This window comes from Meleagris gallopavo, chromosome 2, assembly GCF_905368555.1.
Source record: "Meleagris gallopavo chromosome 2, MGAL_WU_HG_1.1, whole genome shotgun sequence".
Classification (NCBI taxonomy): Eukaryota; Metazoa; Chordata; class Aves; order Galliformes; family Phasianidae; genus Meleagris; species Meleagris gallopavo.
This window is the reverse complement of record NC_139405.1, coordinates 65,724,075-65,743,400: the sequence shown is the minus strand read 5'-3', so window position 1 is coordinate 65,743,400 and position 19,326 is coordinate 65,724,075. Positions and strand designations below refer to the sequence as shown.

At 42.0% G+C, this 19,326-nt stretch overlaps 1 protein-coding gene across 2 annotated transcripts in view; it reads right to left on the bottom strand.

Annotated features, from left to right (window-relative positions):
* The window catches only part of METTL24 (methyltransferase like 24), a 76,633-nt gene that overhangs the window by 44,344 nt on the left and 12,963 nt on the right, over nt 1–19,326 (bottom strand). For both annotated transcript variants that reach the window (XM_085217488.1, XM_085217487.1), the window contains exons 2-4: nt 14,076–14,174; nt 11,390–11,529; nt 6,007–6,235 (exon numbers count right to left, since the gene is read on the bottom strand). In XM_085217488.1, coding sequence (XP_085073614.1) covers nt 6,007–6,235; nt 11,390–11,529; nt 14,076–14,174 — 468 coding nt within the window. The remainder of the gene's footprint in view (nt 1–6,006; nt 6,236–11,389; nt 11,530–14,075; nt 14,175–19,326) is intronic.

Genomic DNA, 19,326 nt, shown 5'->3' with positions numbered 1-19,326 from the left:
TGTAAAGTTTTAAAGTTGTGTTGAGTATTAAATAACAGGTGAAAGGGAAAAGGTTTTTGCATTCGAAAGCTTTAAACTAAGTCCATTCTAAAACATGAAACGGACATCTGTTGGCCAAGTTGTCACACAATCCTTCATGCAGAAGCCAGTGTAACTTAAAGCCTCCAAATCAAACCTGGGACTTAAAGATCTCTCTGCGTTTCTTTTAATAACCTACAATGGCACAATATGGTCTTTTTTATACAATTTGTTCAAGGGGATTTGAATGGAAGGAGCTGAACACAACCTTACTGGTAGCAGTACACAAAATCCAACCAGCAGAGATCCAGAAAAAGGCAAGGCAAACTACTACTGAATTAAGAGCTTGCACAAATGAAGATGCATGACTGAAAAGAAAATGAACTCTCCTTGCTCCTGCAAGATGAGTAAGAAACTGGTTGGATGGTTGGGCTCAGAGGATTTATGTGGAAGTCAGTTACAAGCACAGGGTCTATACTAGGATTTATCTTGTTGACATCTTTATCTGTGATCTGGAGGAGTTGATGAACTTCACCCTCGCCAAGTCTGTGGCTAATAGCAAATTGGCTGGACCAGTCAGTACCCAGCCAAGGGTAGAGCTGCCATCCAAAGGAACCCAGGCAGGCTGGAGGGGCGGGCCAACAGAAACCCAATGAAATTCATCAAGAGCAAAGTCCTACAGGTGAGGAAAGAGGCCCTGCAATAATTCGGGCTGGAAATCTGCCTGGCTCATTGGGAGCAGTTCCACAGAAAGGCCCTGGGGGTCATGGTGCAAAGAAGGCCAACAGCACGGGATGCGTCTATACAGACAAAGATAAACTGAGGTAAGCTCAACAGGGAGCCAAGCATGGTTGTTGGCTGGAGCAATTACCCTTTGGGGAGAGGCTGGGGGAATGGGGTTTGTTCAACCTTGGCAGGAGATGGCTTTTAGCAAGGGGAATGGTCACCAGCCTTGAGAGTCTACGAGGAAGTCCCCAAGTAGAAAGCAACAGGCTCTTCAGCAGTGCACGGAAGGAAGACAAGAGACAGCAGACGCAGTGAAATTGGGGGATTCCAGATTGTATATAAGGAGAAACTTCTTCCATTACTAGGATAGCCAAGCATGCCCATAGCTTGCCTAGACAAGCTGTGCAGCCTCTATTTTGGAGAAAACTTGTTGCCTTCCAAAACCAGACTGCATAAAGCTTTGAGCAGCCTGACTTCAGAGCTGGTCTTTCTTTGAGCTGGCAGTTGAACTACAGGCCTCCTAAAATCCCTTCTGCCTTCAGTTATCCAGGGATCCCATCTGAAGGGTGTTCCCCATTCAACTATCAGCTATCCAAAGGGAACAGCAGTACCTTACCACTCCCCACCCTAGCAGTCAGTGAGAGAATATGAAAGAGCCAGTTTTCACAAAGCTGTATTCTACTAAAATAATAAACAAAATTTTATGCGTTGAGTGGCTTTTCTTCACTATTTATCAGCAGTATACTATACAGTGGCCATATGCAGCAAAAGATTAGTGGGAAAAAAAAAAAGATGAGAAAGATCAAGTTGTTAAATCTTTATCCTCTCCCACGGCTGATAAAATACTATTCTCAAAAGATATACATTAAATTTTCAGCCTAGATTTGCATCCAGGAAACAGGACTCTCTGCAGCTTTTGGAGATTATTCCAGCACTTAAAAGATTTATCTCTTTCACAAAGGTTCCCCAAGTACTCTGGTTGCATGTTTCCTTTTTCAATCTCATCTTATTATAGTATTAGATGATTCCTCCACCTCTGGGCTATTTACACTCCTCACAGGACTAGAACTGCTATGTCACAGTGTTTTAGAAAGATCAAGTTCTTTTAATGCTCTCTCAAATCCACTCTAACAGCAAAAGACTCGCTTGTGTTTCTTGTCATGATAACAGTTTCCACTTCTGTTGAAGGGGTCCCAGCACCAACTAAACTACAGCAGTTGCGCTCTCATCCAAGCCATAGGGGAAATAAGCCTGTGAAGTTCTTTGATGTCCTTGCACACAAGCCCCTAAAATTGCCCAAACTGCATGGTTTCTTTTCAAGACTGTACTGGCAAGAACTGCAGGAGGTCTTGTCGGTCCCCTCTTCAACAGCCCAATCCAAAGTCCCTGACGTCAGTGGAAAAATTCTCATTTACTTGGAGGGTCTTGGATCAAATCCCAGATCTTAAAGGATAAAAGCAAGGAGAAAAGTAGGCATTAACTTCAAATGATGTTGCTTGGAATTCCCGCCTTGAAGTGGTAACAGAGCAGCTTTGAGGGTAGGCGTAAGGATTTTTAAAATTACTAAGAATGGAATGAAGAACATGTTTTAAATTTCTAACTGAAGAAGAAGAAAAAAAAAAGTACTTTGGAAAATATTCTGGAAACTGCTTTGAATTAGCTTACTAATTTAATTATGGAAACATTTCAATTGTATTCACTGGAAGAATGAAAATGTGAATGACACAGTTTTTACTTTGATGTCCTTGTCATAAATTGGAGCTTAATGGCGTCTTAAGGCCAACAGCCTCTCAGGCTGCCCTCCAAGCAGAGACAAATCAAGTAGGAGGATGTAAGTAGAATAGATTTCTTTGGGTATTTCCCAAATGTGAAGTAGGGACAGGTATCCTGGGAGGAGTATAGGGATGCTGCTAGGCTGTATAGGGACAGGGTTAGGCAGCCACAGTCCAATTGGAACTGGGTTTGGCAAGGGGCGCAAAGAAGAACAAGAAAGGCTTCTACAGGTATGTCAACCAGAAAAGGAAAATCCAAGAACGCTTACTCCAACTACAGTGAGCAACAAGGGCAGATTGGTTAGCAATGGACAAGGGGAACACTGAGGTACTCAACGTTTTTGCCTCAGCCTTTACTGGCAATTGCTCTTCACACACCCCTCAATCAGATGAGTCAAAAGGTGGGAACTGGGGGAGCAATGATTCTCCCACTGCAAACAAAGATCAGGTTCACGACCACCTGAGGAACCCAAACTTCCATAAGTCTATGTATCCCGACAAATGCATCCTGAGGGAATTAGCTAATGTAGCTGCCAAGTCACTCTCAGTTTTATCTGACACAGTGGTCAGGTGAAGTCCCTAGTAACTGGTAAAAAGGCATTATCACGACTGTTTTTGAGAAAGGCAAAAAGGATGACCCAGGGAACTACTGACCTGTCAGCTCCACCTCTGTGCTGGGAAAGATCCTCCTGGAAGCTATGCTAGGGCACATGGAAGACAGGGAGGTGATGCAAAGCAACCAGCATGGCTTCACCAAGAGCAGGTCCTGTCTGACTAACCTAGTGGCCTTCTATGATGGCATACCTGCATTAGTGGACAAAGGAGGAGCTACTAATATAATCTATGTGGACTTCAGCAAGGTGCCTTGGACATGGTTCTCCACAATATCCTTCTCTCTAAATCAGAAAGATATGATTTTGATGGGTGGACTCTTCAGTAGACGAGGAGCTGATTGCAAGATTGTACCCTGAGAGTAGTGATCCATGGCTCAATGTCAGGATGGAGATCAGTGATGAGTGGTGTCCCATAGGGGTCAGAGCTGAAATCAATGCTCTTAATTAACACCTTCACCAATGACATCAACAGTGGGATCAAATACACTCTTAGCAAGTTTGTGGATGACACCAAGCTGTGTGGTATGGCTGACACGCCTGAGGGACAGAATGCCATCCAGACAGACTGAGATAGGCCCAAGCAGTGGGTCCTGGAGAACCTCATGGGGTTCAACAAAGCCAACTGCAAGGTCTTGCACCTGGGTCATGGCAACCCTCACTACCAATACAAGGTGAGGGATAAAAAGATTGAGTGCAGCCCTGCCAAAAAGGAATTTGGGGTACTAGAGGATGGCAAGTCTCATGTGAGCCAGCAATGTGCCCTTACAGCCCAGAAAGCCAACCATATCCTGGGTTGAATCAAAAGAAGCTTAGCCAGCAGGTCAAGGGAGGAACCCTACCCTGTTACTCTGTGCTGGTGAGGCCTCATCTGGAGATGCAGAATCCTCAGAACAGGAGAGATGTGGGTCTGTTAGAGCACATCCAGAGGAGGGTCACAAAAATGATCCAAGGGATGGAACACCTCCACTATGAGGTCAGGCTGTTCACCTCGGAGAAGAAAAGGCTTTGGGGAGACCTTAAAGAGGCCTTTCAGCATCTAAAATGGGGCTATAAGAAAAAAGAGGAGAGACTTTTTAGGAAGGCCTGTTGCAATAGTACAAGGGGAAATGGTTTCAAACTGAAGAAGGGAGATTTAGATTGGATACAAGAATATTTTTTTTTTTTTCATTAAGGGCAGTAAAGCACTGGAACAGGTTGCCCAGAGAGGTGGTTGAAGTCCTGTCCTTGGAGATGCTGAAGGCCAGGTTGGACAGGCTCTGAGTAACCTCATCTAGCTGCAGATGTCCCTGTTCACTGCAGGAGAGTTGCACTACTTGGCCTTTTAGGGTCCCTTCCAACTCAAACAATTCTATGACTCTGTCAGACTGTGAAGTATGCAATGGCTGTACACTTGCTGGGCAAAGTCAGCTCATGACTTCACTAATGCCATAACTTTGCACAGGGGAGCAGCTTGAATGATCACAGTCTAAGGGGCATGTGTGGAGTTCACAACATGCCAACACACTAAACTAAACTCTGTGCTGTGCAGAAAACCTCGATCCCACATGTCATGTGCACTGGTTCTGGAATGCCCTCCAGCAGGGTGCTTTCACATCAGGCAGTTTTCACCCTGAAGGCTATAGGCTCAGAATTCATAGCTGCACTCCTGTAATTCACAGCAGGTCTCACAAACACTCTGTACCAGTCCATGATAAACAATCAGCTGTTCCCAGCAAGGTCTGCTATATCACAACATTCACATGCTTTTTCTGGATCAGGTCATTAATCATTTCCTTTGTGACTGATTCTTCTAAAATCAAAACAATCAATGTAAGGCATACGTCAAAGGAAAGCCATCTCTCTCCCCCCAGATGGTTCACTAACGCACAAGCTAGTACAACTACAGAATGACTAAGAAGCAGAAAAAACAAAGCTGCTTTTTCTGTTCTTCTCTTCAAAATGGTTCAATCAGAAGAGCTGAACCAAAAGAAAATGCTAAAGAAAAGCAAGAAATGAACTGAAAAGGACATCTTGAATTTTATAATAACAAACCAAACACATGTTGCACTGCTTGCTTGCTTTGTAAATCCTACAGAAAAGCTCTCCTTAGCTCAGGCTGCCTATTAAAAAAAAAAAAAAAAAATCCCACAAAGACATGAAGAACTAGCTGCAGGCAATGAAGTATATTAGCATTTCAATTTCAACTAGTATATTCTCTGAGGGAAAATCTCTCTTGAAAGCAACCTAATCCTGTGTGTCAGGTACTTCCTCACATGTCTTTTGGCAATAGTTATTTGAGAACCTAACATTTCTGGTGTATTTACAGTTCCTTAAAAAAAAAATTAGAAATGTTAAAAAAACAGAGTTCTGCCAATTTCAAAACAGGATGTTTTTGTTGATGACTGTAATTAGGATTAGTGACCCTGCAATCATAAACAGCCCACCCATTACTTCTTCTAATTGTTGCTATAAATATTTCTTCTCTTTGTAAACTGCACAGCATGAGTATTTTAGAACTCTTAGTCAGGCAACAACCAGAACTTCCACAGGACTGGAAAAATGAACACTCAGTGTCACCAGCCAGCTGAATAGAAAAGCAAGGGAGGAGAAGGAAAGTATTAAACATACGGCTTGCAATTTAAAAACAAAGTGGCTGTTACCAGAGCTAGGAAAAAAGCAAGATGGAAAAGACACTCCATGAAGAAATGCACTGCAAGTATTTTGTCAGGTGATCACCTGGGAAAGCACCTGAGCACCTGAGAGAACAAGAATCACAGAATTCACAGGAAGGCTGAAGTTGGAAGGGATCTCTGCAGGCCATCTGGTCCAATCCCCTGCTCTAGAATGAAGCTCTGCAGCTTTCACAACAGTCAGAAGCGTACCACCCAAGTCTTTACCTTCTGATGTCCAAATTCATTCAATATCGTGCCCAGCTTCTTTGTGTTGCTGTGAAGTTTGTGTGCAGCAATGGCTGGGTTGGGATCCCTCCAGTCAACGGACAGGCGATGATACCAGAGGTGCTGACCCTCCTGGATGTGTGCTGACTTAATGCTGGGATCGAAGCGATGCACCTCGCATCCACTGTTAGCCATGCTGATCTCAAACTGGTTGTCATCATTGCCCAGTCTACAAAACAAAAAAGATGCAATCATTAATGCTGCAAAAAGACCTACTGGTGAGTAGAACATCCTGAGGGCTCATGAGCATGCAAGAAGGGAAAATTCAGCTTGTTAGTTTCTGAAGCAAAGTGGAGGAACTGTTCTGTTGCTTCTTCAGATTTATCCATGGCACTGAGCACAACTTAATCCTAATTCTGACGAGATTACCAGAAATAAAGCTGATAGACTGCAATGATGTATGCTGAAGATTTAGAATAAGTACTTAGATAAAGGAAATTTAAAGGAATAGAAATGGAATAGTGAATATATATATATAATATATATATAATAATATGTAATCAAAATGTATACAACACCATTTTGTAAAAAAAAAAAATCAGCATATTTTCTGCTATGCCTATACAACTATGTGCCACAATGGCCAACAACTGGGACAGGACACAAGAACCAAATTTCTTTCTTTCTCCTCCTTGCACAGGAAAATCAAAACGTAAATTTAAAACTGCTTCCTTCCCAACAGCAGAAGTGTTTTTACACTCAAAGAAAGATTAATGCTAATTTCACAAAGATCCCGAAAGAAGAAGACAGACAAGCAGCCCCACTGTACAGAAAAAAAATGTGTCACTGCATTCCCTGTCTCTGCAAGGAAAATATGCGCTTTATGAGGCTATTCCATATTCCTGCCTCCTACTGCAAAATGATTCACACAGGATTCAAGAAATCATTGCCATGCAATCAGATATCTGGCCTGCAGGCACTCCCCACTGTCTGAAATACGACGCCCTCCTCACTGCAGCCCATACAGGTTTGTACCAAGCACGGTTGAAATCATGTGCTAACCCTTAAACTTAATCAAAATCATGCTGTTGGAAACACACACAGGTAGCGCAGGAGAGGTAATCAAGTTTTTTAATCAGTGCTTCAACCAGTCATACTAATGGAGAATATCCACTCCATAGTGATAGCATGGCCTTTACCCACCAGAAACAAACCACTGCAGGGCAGTATTTTTCAATGTGCTGCCTCTGTGATCTGCTAGACAATTATACTTAAGCATTTATCTTAAAAAATATTTGAATCTGAAATAATTCTGGCTAATTGCATCAATATATAAAATGTGATAAATTTTACCTCACACTCTGCTAGGATATGACACGAAGCCAGCACTAAATGTTTTGCATAGATGGTATTTTGCTATACTAAAATGAACCCAACTCCTGAAACAAAGTTGCGAAGCAGATATGATTTGGAAGTTACTAATCTGGCATCACACCTGCTTTACCATTGACCAAGACCAGGACAACACTGCCCCAAAAGCTTCTCCACTGAACCATTTTCTCTGTAGGAGTCCTGGGCAAGCAGAAGGATATAAAAACTGCAAGAACAGCACAACATACTTTTAAGAACAATCGTATTTCACATGATTCCAGCCTATACAGATGTGTAGGAGAGAAAGAGAGCAGTTCTCTTCTAATACATTCAAAATACATCAGGAAAAAAAGTTCCAAAGTTAACCAAGTGAATTGGCATGTTTGTTTGCATACAGCATTCTACAGAAGGGACACAGATGAATGAAGACCAGTGTAATCCCTCTGGAATGAAAAGCTGGCTGCAAATGAACAAAATGCAAATTGTTTGGGACAAATACAGCATTAGAGCGATGAGCCTAGCACCAACCCATGGACACATGCATCTGTGACACACTTCTAACAGTTGCAGCTGGTGCAATCCAGAGGGCCAGATGCTTCCGATGCAGGCAGACCTCAGGCTGCCTTTGAGCAGACTGTTATTCACACGTGGACTGCAAAGTGGTGCAAAACAGAACAAATAATAGTTGAGGGTGAAGAAAGTGCTGGTATATCATCTGACACTCTGGCAACAGATCAAATTTATGCCTGAAGAGAGATCTAATCAATCACAAATGTTTGTAAGACAAAATAAGGTCAGTCATCTTCAGAAGATTTGAAAAATGCAAGGCTCATGTGTTATCTCACCAAGTGAGAACACAGCACGGGAGAAGTAAACAAATGAGGCTTCCTAAGGAAGACTTTCTGTTACTTGAAAAAGATAAATAAATAAAAGAAGACGACCTTAAGAAATGTCACAGAAGAACAGAGAGGCCATCAGGAGGAACCAGCTGCTCTCTCCAGTAACATAAATCAAAAACACTAGGGACACGAACCTGTTCTTCCTGCAAAACAGAAGACAAAACTCATCTCCAGAGACAAGGATTGCAGACTGACCTTGCAGCAGGGGAGAAGGTGAGCCTTAAAAGCAGCAGAAAATGCATCCTGCAGATGGGCCCATGCGAGAGGAGCACGCTTGTGTTCCCACAGCCAGTTCCCATGGGGTACTCCAGGTCCCAAAGGGACCACAGGACAGAGGCATAAGAGCATCTACATTAGGGTCCAGCTTTCCCTTTGTGGTCTTACTGTTTTGTCTCTTTTTTTCTTTCCTTCAAAGACAGATATATAACCACGTTCTGCAGCTCATAATAAAAAGAAGCATCCCCTGCCTGGATTCTAAAGCCCCTACACATTAAGAGCCTCTTAAAATAGGTTTCAAGTGGCACTGCAGTAAGACTCTTTAAACCTCAACGGCTACGTTTCTGATATCCTATTCATTTATATCAGGCAGCTCCAATGCCTGCCTGTTATGTTTGTACCAGACTTAGCTTAATCTAAGCAGATTTAGCACTAATAACTACAGCTCACTAATGCACACTGCAATTACATATCACACCAGGAAACTGTGCCCCCAAGCACAAACACTGCTGCCTTCCAGTAGTGGAAGCCACTAATGCTCATTTGAAAAAAACCTCTAGAAATCACAGACGCTGCTCACTCCCATTCACAAGCAACCTTCTCAACTGCATACACGAAGGCAACGTCTAGGCAGCAAGTTTTCTTCAATTTCTAATGATTTATGGATTTAATTCAGGATTCCCAGTCACACTCACGCTGAACTTTCACATTTGTCCTCCATCCATTCCTTCTGCTAAGAAGTTCTTTGTTGAAAGCAGCTGCTCCCCATTTGCTCTTTATGAAGTGTATGAGATAACAAAAATATTTAAAGGGCATTTTTGTCTTGCTCAGAACAAAATTATTTTTCTGCCTGTCATAAAGCTAAAGGAAGCGAGTCTGACAGAACACTCATGCAGTAACAAGCTCCAAAAGCTGTAGAGAGAATTTGAAGATTGAAAAACTGCTCCTCCTTAAGCCCAAATATTTCTTCTTTACTTTTTAGCTGCTTCATGAGAGACATCACAGCTGGTTATTTACTGCACGTGTGTACCTGGTGATTTATGGGAGAGACAGCATCAGTTTCAATCTCTGCTAAGCCTAATGCGCCATTGCTACAGAAAGTCTGGCACTGGGGCTCCCTGTACTGTATCAAGAGCAGCTCCACATGAAATATTGGAATATACTCACTAGCTCAGGTTTGTTCACAATCATCAGCAACTTATCTTATTGCTGGTCAGCTTTCTGTCAAACCTACATTTTCCAGAACAGATTAAATCAACTCTGCTTTGTGTCTGGCTAAATATCAATAAAGGCACGTTAGCACCAGAGCTCAGGTCCAACATTAATGAGCACGTAATGTAGATGTTACCCTTCAAGTTAATTCCACTGAACAACGGGTACTTTGCCAAGACATTAAAAGTCAGCAGTCACATTAGACTTCCCCTATACTCAAAGGAAAGCTACAGCTGCCTCCAGAAGGTTGCTCAGCTTACCTGATTTTCCAACCAAATACCCCTCTCCCTGCACAAAACCAAAAGGAGCCTGAGGCAATGTGCCAATACTGCAGCTGAGCAGGTATAATCTGGACCTAAGTGTGAGATAACACTTTCACAGCAATGGGAAAAACTGAGAAAGAAAAAAAAAAAAAGAAAAAAAAACAACTCATGTAAACCTATATTGAAATGGTGACAAGACGAGGGGAAATGGCCTCAAGTTGCGCCAAGGTAAGTTTAGGTTGGACGTTAGGAAACACTTCTTTACAGAAAGGGTGGTTAAACATTGGAATAGGCTCCCCAGGGAGGTGGTTGAGTCACCATCCCTGGATGTGTTTAAGAGCTGTTTGGATGTGGTGCTCGGAGATATGATTTAGCAGAGGGTTGTTAGAGTTAGGGTACTATGGCTAGGCTGCGGTTGATGATCCTTGAGGTCCCTCCCAACCTGAGTAATTCTATGATTCTATGGTTCTATAAAAAACACTCAGAAAGTAATTCCTCAAGAGGAGTTTGCTCTCTGTAGACAGGATTCAACCTAAGGGGTGTGGCATTGTTATCTGCTGCAGCAGTATTCAACAGGTATAGCTGAACAAGAGCTGAGAGCTCCACACTCTCTAACGCACTGACTCTCATAGCTCAGTATAAACTCAGCCTGTGCTGGCTCAAGGGAGATGAAGTCTTTCAGCACTCCCCAAAATAAAGCTGGCTCACAGGACAGTAAAGTTGTGTGGAGCAGCAGTACTGTGGCCACAGGTCCTGCTGATGGCCCTCCTGGTGCACGTGAGCACAATGCAAAGTGCCAGAGGCCTGACCAACTCCTTCATCCTTCCAGGAGGAAGAGGTATTAATGACAGGGAAATAGGCTGCAGTTCTGTCAAGAGTGATGACTTCAATCTCAAGTGCTGTAAACAACATCCACACTAGAAACATTTTAAAATAAAGCCAACGACTGCTTTCATTATTATCACTTTGGCACACATCACCCCTGAAGCGCTCAGCAAACACACTCTCATATGGAAACATACAGTTTCATCGCAGAAGTAGTTAATGAAGTTTTTTAAGTAATGCTGCTGAAGTACCTGGCAATTATGCAAGTCACTTCTGCTCAGGAAAGATGCTGTACGCTTCTCAGGTTATCTCACTAATTTCCATCTTCTTCTGCTGGAACTACCACTTGCTACTCGCCATTAGGCAATTTGGTTTCCTACTGTGCAGTACAGACAGAAAAGTGAAGGAAAATGAAGACTGCTGCAGAAAGGTTTCTCCCTCAAAAGACTTTACAGAAGCGCATCAGCACACAATAAACACACCCAAACAAAGCCAGTATTTTAACAGCTTTGCCGCAACCTGTGCTGCATTTATAAAGCTTTTTGACGCTAGAATGCATCACGGAAAGATCCGCTGTCTGTTAAATGGAGCACTTACCCCAGGGAATAGAGACGGCACTGCTTGTTTCTGAGCCGGTGGATGAGGCTAAACCTCTCATCAAGACAGACTGACCAGGGCCTCTTCATGGCTTCAGAGTTGCCCCTCAGGCTGCTCAGGTTCATGTGCTCACATGAAATCTGTTGAAATCAAAGAATGTTTCATCTTAACGTTCACCCTTTGATTTTTTAATTTGCCTTCTGGGTGAAGAGTGGAGAGAAGTTTTGTTTAAATCTGCTTGTCAATCTGATGCACAGCTATGGAAACTCGAACACTTTTTTTTCCTTATTTGTCTGTTCTGCTTGGTGAAATTCAAGGCTTACATAATCCCCCAAAGAGCAACGCAGTTTAAAAAGCAAATAATTAAGCATTAGTATGATGCCCTGAAATCAGTTTTCCTGACAAGACGTTATTATGGCATTAAAATGTTGTTTTTTGTTGTTTTTTTTCCCTTTCAAACCGTTTTGCGGGTTCTGCATTCTGAATCACGTTGAAATCCTGTCACAATTCAACACTGTAATCACAGACTGAAGTGTCACTGCAATGTATGCTGTACACTACACCTGCAGGGTCCTGGATCTCCCAAAAAGATTTAACCATGACCCTGCAACAGCCCCTATCCAATACCAAAGGGATTTTAGCAAGTGCTTAACTAAGCTGAGGAATCGTAACATGTTTCTGCACTCTGCTGGCTTATGCTTCAAGAGTCTCAAGTCAGAATGAAAGTACTGCAAAAGGAAAAGGGATACTGAGTCTGCAGGAGCCCAGCCAGGCCATCACGACTCACAGAAATTGTTCTCTGAACCCAGCACTAACTGTGCCTGCAGTGATGGGAGGTAGCACTGTCAGACAGCCAAACAAAAATAAACAAACAAACAAGAAAAAAAGTGGAAATTATGACAGCAGAGACAAGAGCAGGGGTAAGAACAACAGCTGAAATCCAGCCTTTGCTATGGTAGGCAATCTCCATCATGTGTTTCATAATAAGTAAATAAAGCTCTGATTTTTTAAAGATGCTTAAGCTCTGACATATCATTATCTGGAGCATTACATTCACAGAACTGCAAGCTGCATCATCACCTCTCTAATTCAGTTTAGCTCCTAACTCTCATGGAAAATTCATAAAAGCTAATAAAGCACCTACTCATGCTGCTCTCAGGATTTACTAAATTTTAAGTGATGATTTGCACTGTGCCCCACTACTCATTTCCCTTCAGTCACATAACAACTGAAGAACAAACAGCACTGTGACAACAAGCATTAATTTCAAGACATGGAAGAATAATGTGCTCTCTATGGAGAAATAAAAGATCCTGCGATGCTGCCACTTAATTGACTCATGAGCAATTTCAGCACTCAGAACTTGGAGCAATTTTAACAGCTCTTGATATTAAAATGAAAACTAAAATCAAAAGACCTGAACCCTATCTTTAGGACCATCAGCCATCTGCTATGTGATTTACAGATGCTGCAGCACGGAGCTGTGTCCTGTTCTCAGCTCCCACTCACAACTATCACACAAATAACAGCACATGTAAGGTGGTTTGTCTGGTCACCAGACACTGGCAGTAAAAAGCTTCCTGTGGTCACACCTTGACTTGCTGGCATGGCATCTCCTGATGTCAGCTGCTCTGTGCTATGGCAGGAACCTGAACTTCAGCAGAGTAATTAGCTGACGCTTGATAAGCAAGCAAAGATAACAAGCGCCTCTGCTCATCTATGCAAGTGGGATCCCCTTTCCAGAAATGTTCCTATCAGCCATGGTGCTACCCCTTCAGCTGTTAATCCTGCAACATCTGCCAGGTCAGAAACAAGCGTTTCTCTTTTTTTTATTTTTTGTTTTCACTTACTCTTGTCCCCAGGGTCAGTTACTCTGGGAATGAAAGTTCTTGATTACTGTGTCAGAATCAATAAATTCTCTGCTAACTGAAGTCCTTGTAGGTTTTGCCCCAACTAGTGGAATTTAGCAGCATCTGCCACTGTTTATTAAGTCAATGAGACGAGGGCTGTTTTCAGCTTAATATGCCTCCTCAGCCTGAACTTCTGCACTGTAAAACAAGAAGCTCTACGCAGGTCTCTTGCTGTGTTTTCTTGTCCCTGGTCCTCTCAGTGCCAGGCAGAGATGTCCTCTTCATGTTTCTGACCATTTTGCCAGGGGTATCAGAAGCTGGAGGGTAAGACATTGCTCTGCTACCCTCCTAGGTACTAATTGTGGGTGGAGCAGAATATTTTCAGACATGTTTCAGGTGCGTTTACTGTCTCAGCTTTGAAAGCATTGCACTGACAAAGAAATTCTCTTATGAATGACATTTCAGTGACCTGAGGCTTTTTGCTGCTCGTGTGGTTAAATTTGCATTCAAGGGCTAATTACTGAATATAATTACTAAAGCAACCACTCTGTGAGAAATGTGGCCTTCCAGTACTTTTTCTGCTTTTATTATAGGAAATAAATTCACGTATCACATGTGTTGTTGTGCAGAAGTGATGTTTCTACAAAGAACTCGTATGGATACTTTCTATCCTGTGTTTTGACCTTTACATTCATGTTGACCATTACTGTGAAGTTGAACAACTTTAGAAATAAATTTCATATCCAAAAGCAATTGCAAAAAGAATCTGGTGCGAGCTTAATTCCTTATCTGTGAAGGAACAGATTGTATCAGACAGAACTGAAATAAAAACCTACTTGAGAAGTGCTAATGTACTTCAGGAACCTCAAGGCTTCATAGTTCAAGGAAGGAGTTGGACTTGCCCATGGCTGCAGTTCAATGTGCCACCTTGCAGTCTGCAAAGCAAAAATAAATACATAAATAAAATAAAACAAATACCTTAAAGGAATAGTATTAATCTCTTAGTACAAGCATAAAATGCAAGAGCTAACAAATTAAGGAGATTTCATTTCAAATAAAAAGTTTCCTACGGGCTTGTCTGCGCTCAAAAGTTATTCCAGAATAAAGTAGCATATGAAGTACTGTGAAAGAGCACCCAAGTATGATTTATCACAATCAAAAGCAGACATAGTTAATTCAGAGAAAAAACGGCTCTTTATCAAAACACAAGTGTTGGCACAATTCTGGACACCCAGGCAAGTACTGGTTTATATAAACGAACAAAGGAAACAAAACTCTGAGTATCTAAATCCTCTAGCAGGACATCTAAAAAGAGTGAAATTCTCCCTTGTATTTTGCATCTATCTCATCTCTCTGTCCACTGAAAGCAAGGTTTGTACCATAAAGCTAATCACCAAAAGAAACCCCACCAATCTCTTTCCTTTTTCAAAATCTAGACTCTTACAAAAAGAAAGCTTCTCACATTTTTTGAGAAAAGACTTCTTCGTACCCCACACTTGACTGACAAAGTACACCAGAATTCTTTGTTTTCCCAGAAAAATGCCAGTGTGGCTCCCTTTAGCCCTACAACTCCTCATTTTCACAACAAGAACTAGTTGTAGTGGATGGTCTCAGTACACCCCATGAGGCCCATCAGCTCTGAACCTTGGGGACCTTGTCACTGTATGAAACAACACTTCCCTCTCAAAGCGGAAAAGAAAAGGTCTTCCAGGCATGTGCTCTCATAGCAATAGGGCCCTCACTCCCATCTACTTCATTTGGAGTATCTTCTCCAAATTCTGCCTGCTTTTGTTGTGCTAGGAAGTAGAGGCATGTTACCTTTTGCCCTCATGTAGTCAGAAATACAAGTGCAGTATTAAGTTGTACTGCATTAAGATTGATTTCTCACAATTCTTCATCCTTGGGTGTGATAGCTCACTGCTATGGCTGGGCAGGTAGTGTCAGGCTTTCCTTTACTCAGTTGTGATTAACTGAGCTTCCTTAATGAACAGGATGGGTGTTTTTTTTCCCCCCCCATAAAATTTATTCTAACATTCAATAAACTACAAGCTAAGCCACCTAAACGTGGGCCTGGGCATTCTGCTCTGAGTGTCTCTACTTGAGCAGGGGATGACCAGATGGACCCAGAGGGCCCTTCAAACCGCGGCCCTTCGGAGAAAAAAATAAATAAAAATTGAGGGTTCCCATGGGACCTTACTTCCAAAGAAGCTCTGGAAAAAAAAAGGAAATAACAAATCACTGGTCTGAATGGAGTCAAATGGCAGAGGTGAGGAGCTCAGCCCAAGACCATGGCTGGTGGGCAGCACTGGAGGGAAGGCAGCAGTCAGCCCTATTGGGAACCATGAGCCTGGGTGGTGACAGAAAGGACCTTCAGACACCAGAGAGGAACACACAAAAGAAAAATGATAAAAGAGGGCCATCAGACCAGATGGAGTTTGCCTTGAGCAGATACTATAAACTGGTATTTTTTCAGCCTAAGTAAACAGGCTGGAGCCAATGGCAGCCAGGAGGTCTGTATGAGGTTTATTGTTCCTTCAGGGTGAGCTCTTTATTTTTTGTATTGTTATGTTTTGCTGTAAAGAGATGTTGAAAAGGATATTTAATAATTTTTTTTTTTCCAGAAATAGACAGAAGTAGCATCTCCCACCCTGAAGCCTGCTGCCTGCAATAGCCAGGGGCTCCTACATCCTACACAGCACCATGCCAAATGCCAAGCAGCCAAAAAGCTCTGCAGCAGCATGTACTCAGAGACACTGCTTTCAGACAGCAGCCTGCAAGCAACTAGCACAGCAGGAGGATAGGTGCACACTTGGGAAGCAGAAGTGTGTAATCTTTCAGAATGAGTCACAGTGCGCACGGCTGAATAACGCTTGCAATGACAGAAATGCTGCTGTTTCAACAGGCTTGAAAGCTGAAAAGAAAATGAAGGCTGACAATCATTTTCAAGCAAAAGAAACCCCAGACACCTAAACATCTGAGCCCAGTTGTTCCACAATCTATTTGTATGAGAAGTATCTCAGTAGGTTGCAGAATTACAGGGCAGCCAGTGTGAGAACAGAGAAGGAAAAAAAACAAAACCTTTTAATTAATCACGAGTGAGGTTCTTTTTCTAATGAGTGTAGTATCAGAGAAACACCATGGCTTACTCTCAGCTGCTTAAAATTTTAAAATGACAAATTGCCTTCCCAATGGTAGGTTTCTAAAACTTACCAATAAACACACAAAAAGGGAGATAAAAAGCCCAGTGGCTTATTAAGTCAGTTACACACACACCACACACACACACACACACACACACACACACACAAAAATAAATAAATAAAAATAAAAATCAACCTCTTTACAGTTAGGAACACCACACAAATGCTACTTCTGTGACTTATTAGAACACATGGCAATGCTTTTGGATAGCTTCCAAATGCCCCCCTTGGTCCCTGGCTTCTTGCAATGAAGAAATCCATTTCCATTCGTTAATGAATACATCTGAGAGATCTGCTCTGACACCTGCTGAACACCCACACCAAGCAGTTCAGTCATTACATTACAATAAGATCCAGAATGGTGGACGGGGATGAAAACAGAGCACACCTCTTGAAACAGGTCTCCTGCAGGGGGCAACCTGCTGACACTGACAATGCAGTGTGGCCATGCTCAGGGCTAACCAAATGCCCTCCTGAAGCTCCCTGTTCCACCTGTAACCCTTCTTGATGGATTTTCAGCCGATTTTCAGCCTCTTCCACAGCATTTGCTCCTTGAACTCCACAAACAAAAGGTACTCGACCTCTCTGAACCAGTTGCTTTGGGAAGAATAAGTTTATTCCTGAAAAGTTACAATATCCTTAAAAATATCCTCCTAAATATCCTGAAGCTTCTCTATACATACGTTGTTTCATTTATAAGCACATTACCTGAAGTTAACACTGTAATAAAAAAATCAGTCTTCAGACTTTACCACAAGCAATATGGGACACCAACTTTCTCATTCCCTTATGTATAATGGATATCTAAAAGATTTTACCCAGAGCGATGCTTACATTTTCATGAGAAGAGAAATAACATTAAGTCAATGCCGTTGCTTTGTTAAGAAAACTAAAGATCCATTTGGAGGTCTGATTTTTTTTTTTCCCACTTATTTCACACATATGGACTGATATTTCCCTTTGACCAATCTGGCCAAAATCAGTGGTGACTTTTCCCTGCAGACCATTTATTTCCACACTTTTCTCCCTTATCAGCCATTGCAGCATTCATCTGATAATCCCTCAATGACCTGTAGCATATATACAGTATCACTTGTCCTAAAATAATTGCAAATTTATGATGAAAAGTTTAAATCAGCACGTGCAAAGGGACCACAAACTTCCAGGTGTAGAACTTTAGGTTGTCAAAATTTCTTGCTTTTCTAGCATTAACTTGAACACAGTAATGTAAATAATGAAATTTTTCCCAGATCAATTGTACAGTTTCAGTCCAGAAATTCTAAGTCCACTCTTTCCCTTCCCTTCCGCTTGAATTTAAAAGGGAATTAATCAGGAATTTTATCTTGGTTTTATTATTATTTTAAGGTCAGTAACTAATTTTTCCCTTCTTTAAGATTCCTTCCTATTTAGCAATATATTAAAATACCAGCCATGTTTACAAGCCCTGCCAAGAAGTCTGATGCTTTCAATGAAGAAAGAAAAGACTTGTCAATACATACGCTGGTGTCTTAAATGAGGGAAAAATATAAAACCCCCTGACTAGACAGCAACAATATATGTTTTTTTAAATCTGAGGCAGAACCAAATATGAATGAAAAGCACTCATGGCAATAAACGCTATTAATAACCATAAATATTTGCCAGCCATAGAAACAAATGACATACACTTCTCCATACATCTCTAGCTGTTCTGGCTTTACCTTGCAAATCACTATGCTTGCCACTTTTGGAAGGATAAGCTGAACAATTTTTGCTCCTGGGTGAAATTTTGCAGGTTTTTTTTTTTTTTTAATTCTCTTAAGAAGCAAGGATTCAAATTGCAAAGTGTCAGATAATTACAAAGCAAACACACATTTAGTGGATCACATTCCTGAAAGCTACAGAAGACTGCCTCTAGACATGATTGACTGGGTTGGGGCATCTTCTTCAGGCTCTCTCTGAGCACCTGAGCATACAATTTTATGGGTTTTGGTGTTTTCAATTCAAGTGTTCCTTGAGCAGTGAAAGCTCTGTGTGGCAACCAGCAGTGCATGCTGGCTGTATGGCACATGTCAGCATTTGCAGGAGATACGTACCCAGCAAAGCAAAACCTGCTGAGATGTGTGGGAGGGCAGCTGAAGGGGAGGGCAGCCAAACTTGGTACACTGCTCCTCACGCTAACAGCAGTGTAGCTCTTGTAGCAGCGAATGATCCCTGAAGAACTCCCACATTCTTGGAGGCAATTAGCTGGTTGAATCCAGGGGAGAGCCAGGAGTGAAAGAACACTCACATTGCGAGGACAACCTGGGATCACACTCCCATGGTCAGCTGGAAAGCTGTTATTTGACAGGACAGATGAGGCAGATAGGCTCTTTAGGGGAGTGATTCATCTCACTACAGAGTAGATGTCTAAAATAAGAAAGATGAATCACACACTGGAAACCTCCATTTCTTTCCATTAACTGCAAAAGCAGTATAGTCCATTAACTGCAAAAGCAGTATAGAGGACTGGCTGAGATGAACCCACACCATAGACATTTAACATCAGAGATGAGGAAGCCCAGATCAGACCCTCATACACATACAAAAAAATTCTACAGCCTTTTACCTTATAGGGCTGTGTCCACTCTTTAGTTGCAAATCTGACCTCATGCTTCGTTTCACTTTTTTCTTCAGTAAGTCTGAATAGCTCCAAATGTCTTACATTTGGGGCAGCAAGATGTGACACAAGTGAAAAAACTCCAGCTCAAAGCAGAGGTGTCCATAGGAAAGAACAAGTGTGTCTCAGCCTCAGCACAGACCTCCTTCAGAGAGACCCTTGGCAAAGTTCTCCTTTCATTGAATGGTAATCAGCATTATATTCAAGGTTTACAGGACGTACAACTGCATAAATATACTACTCTATATC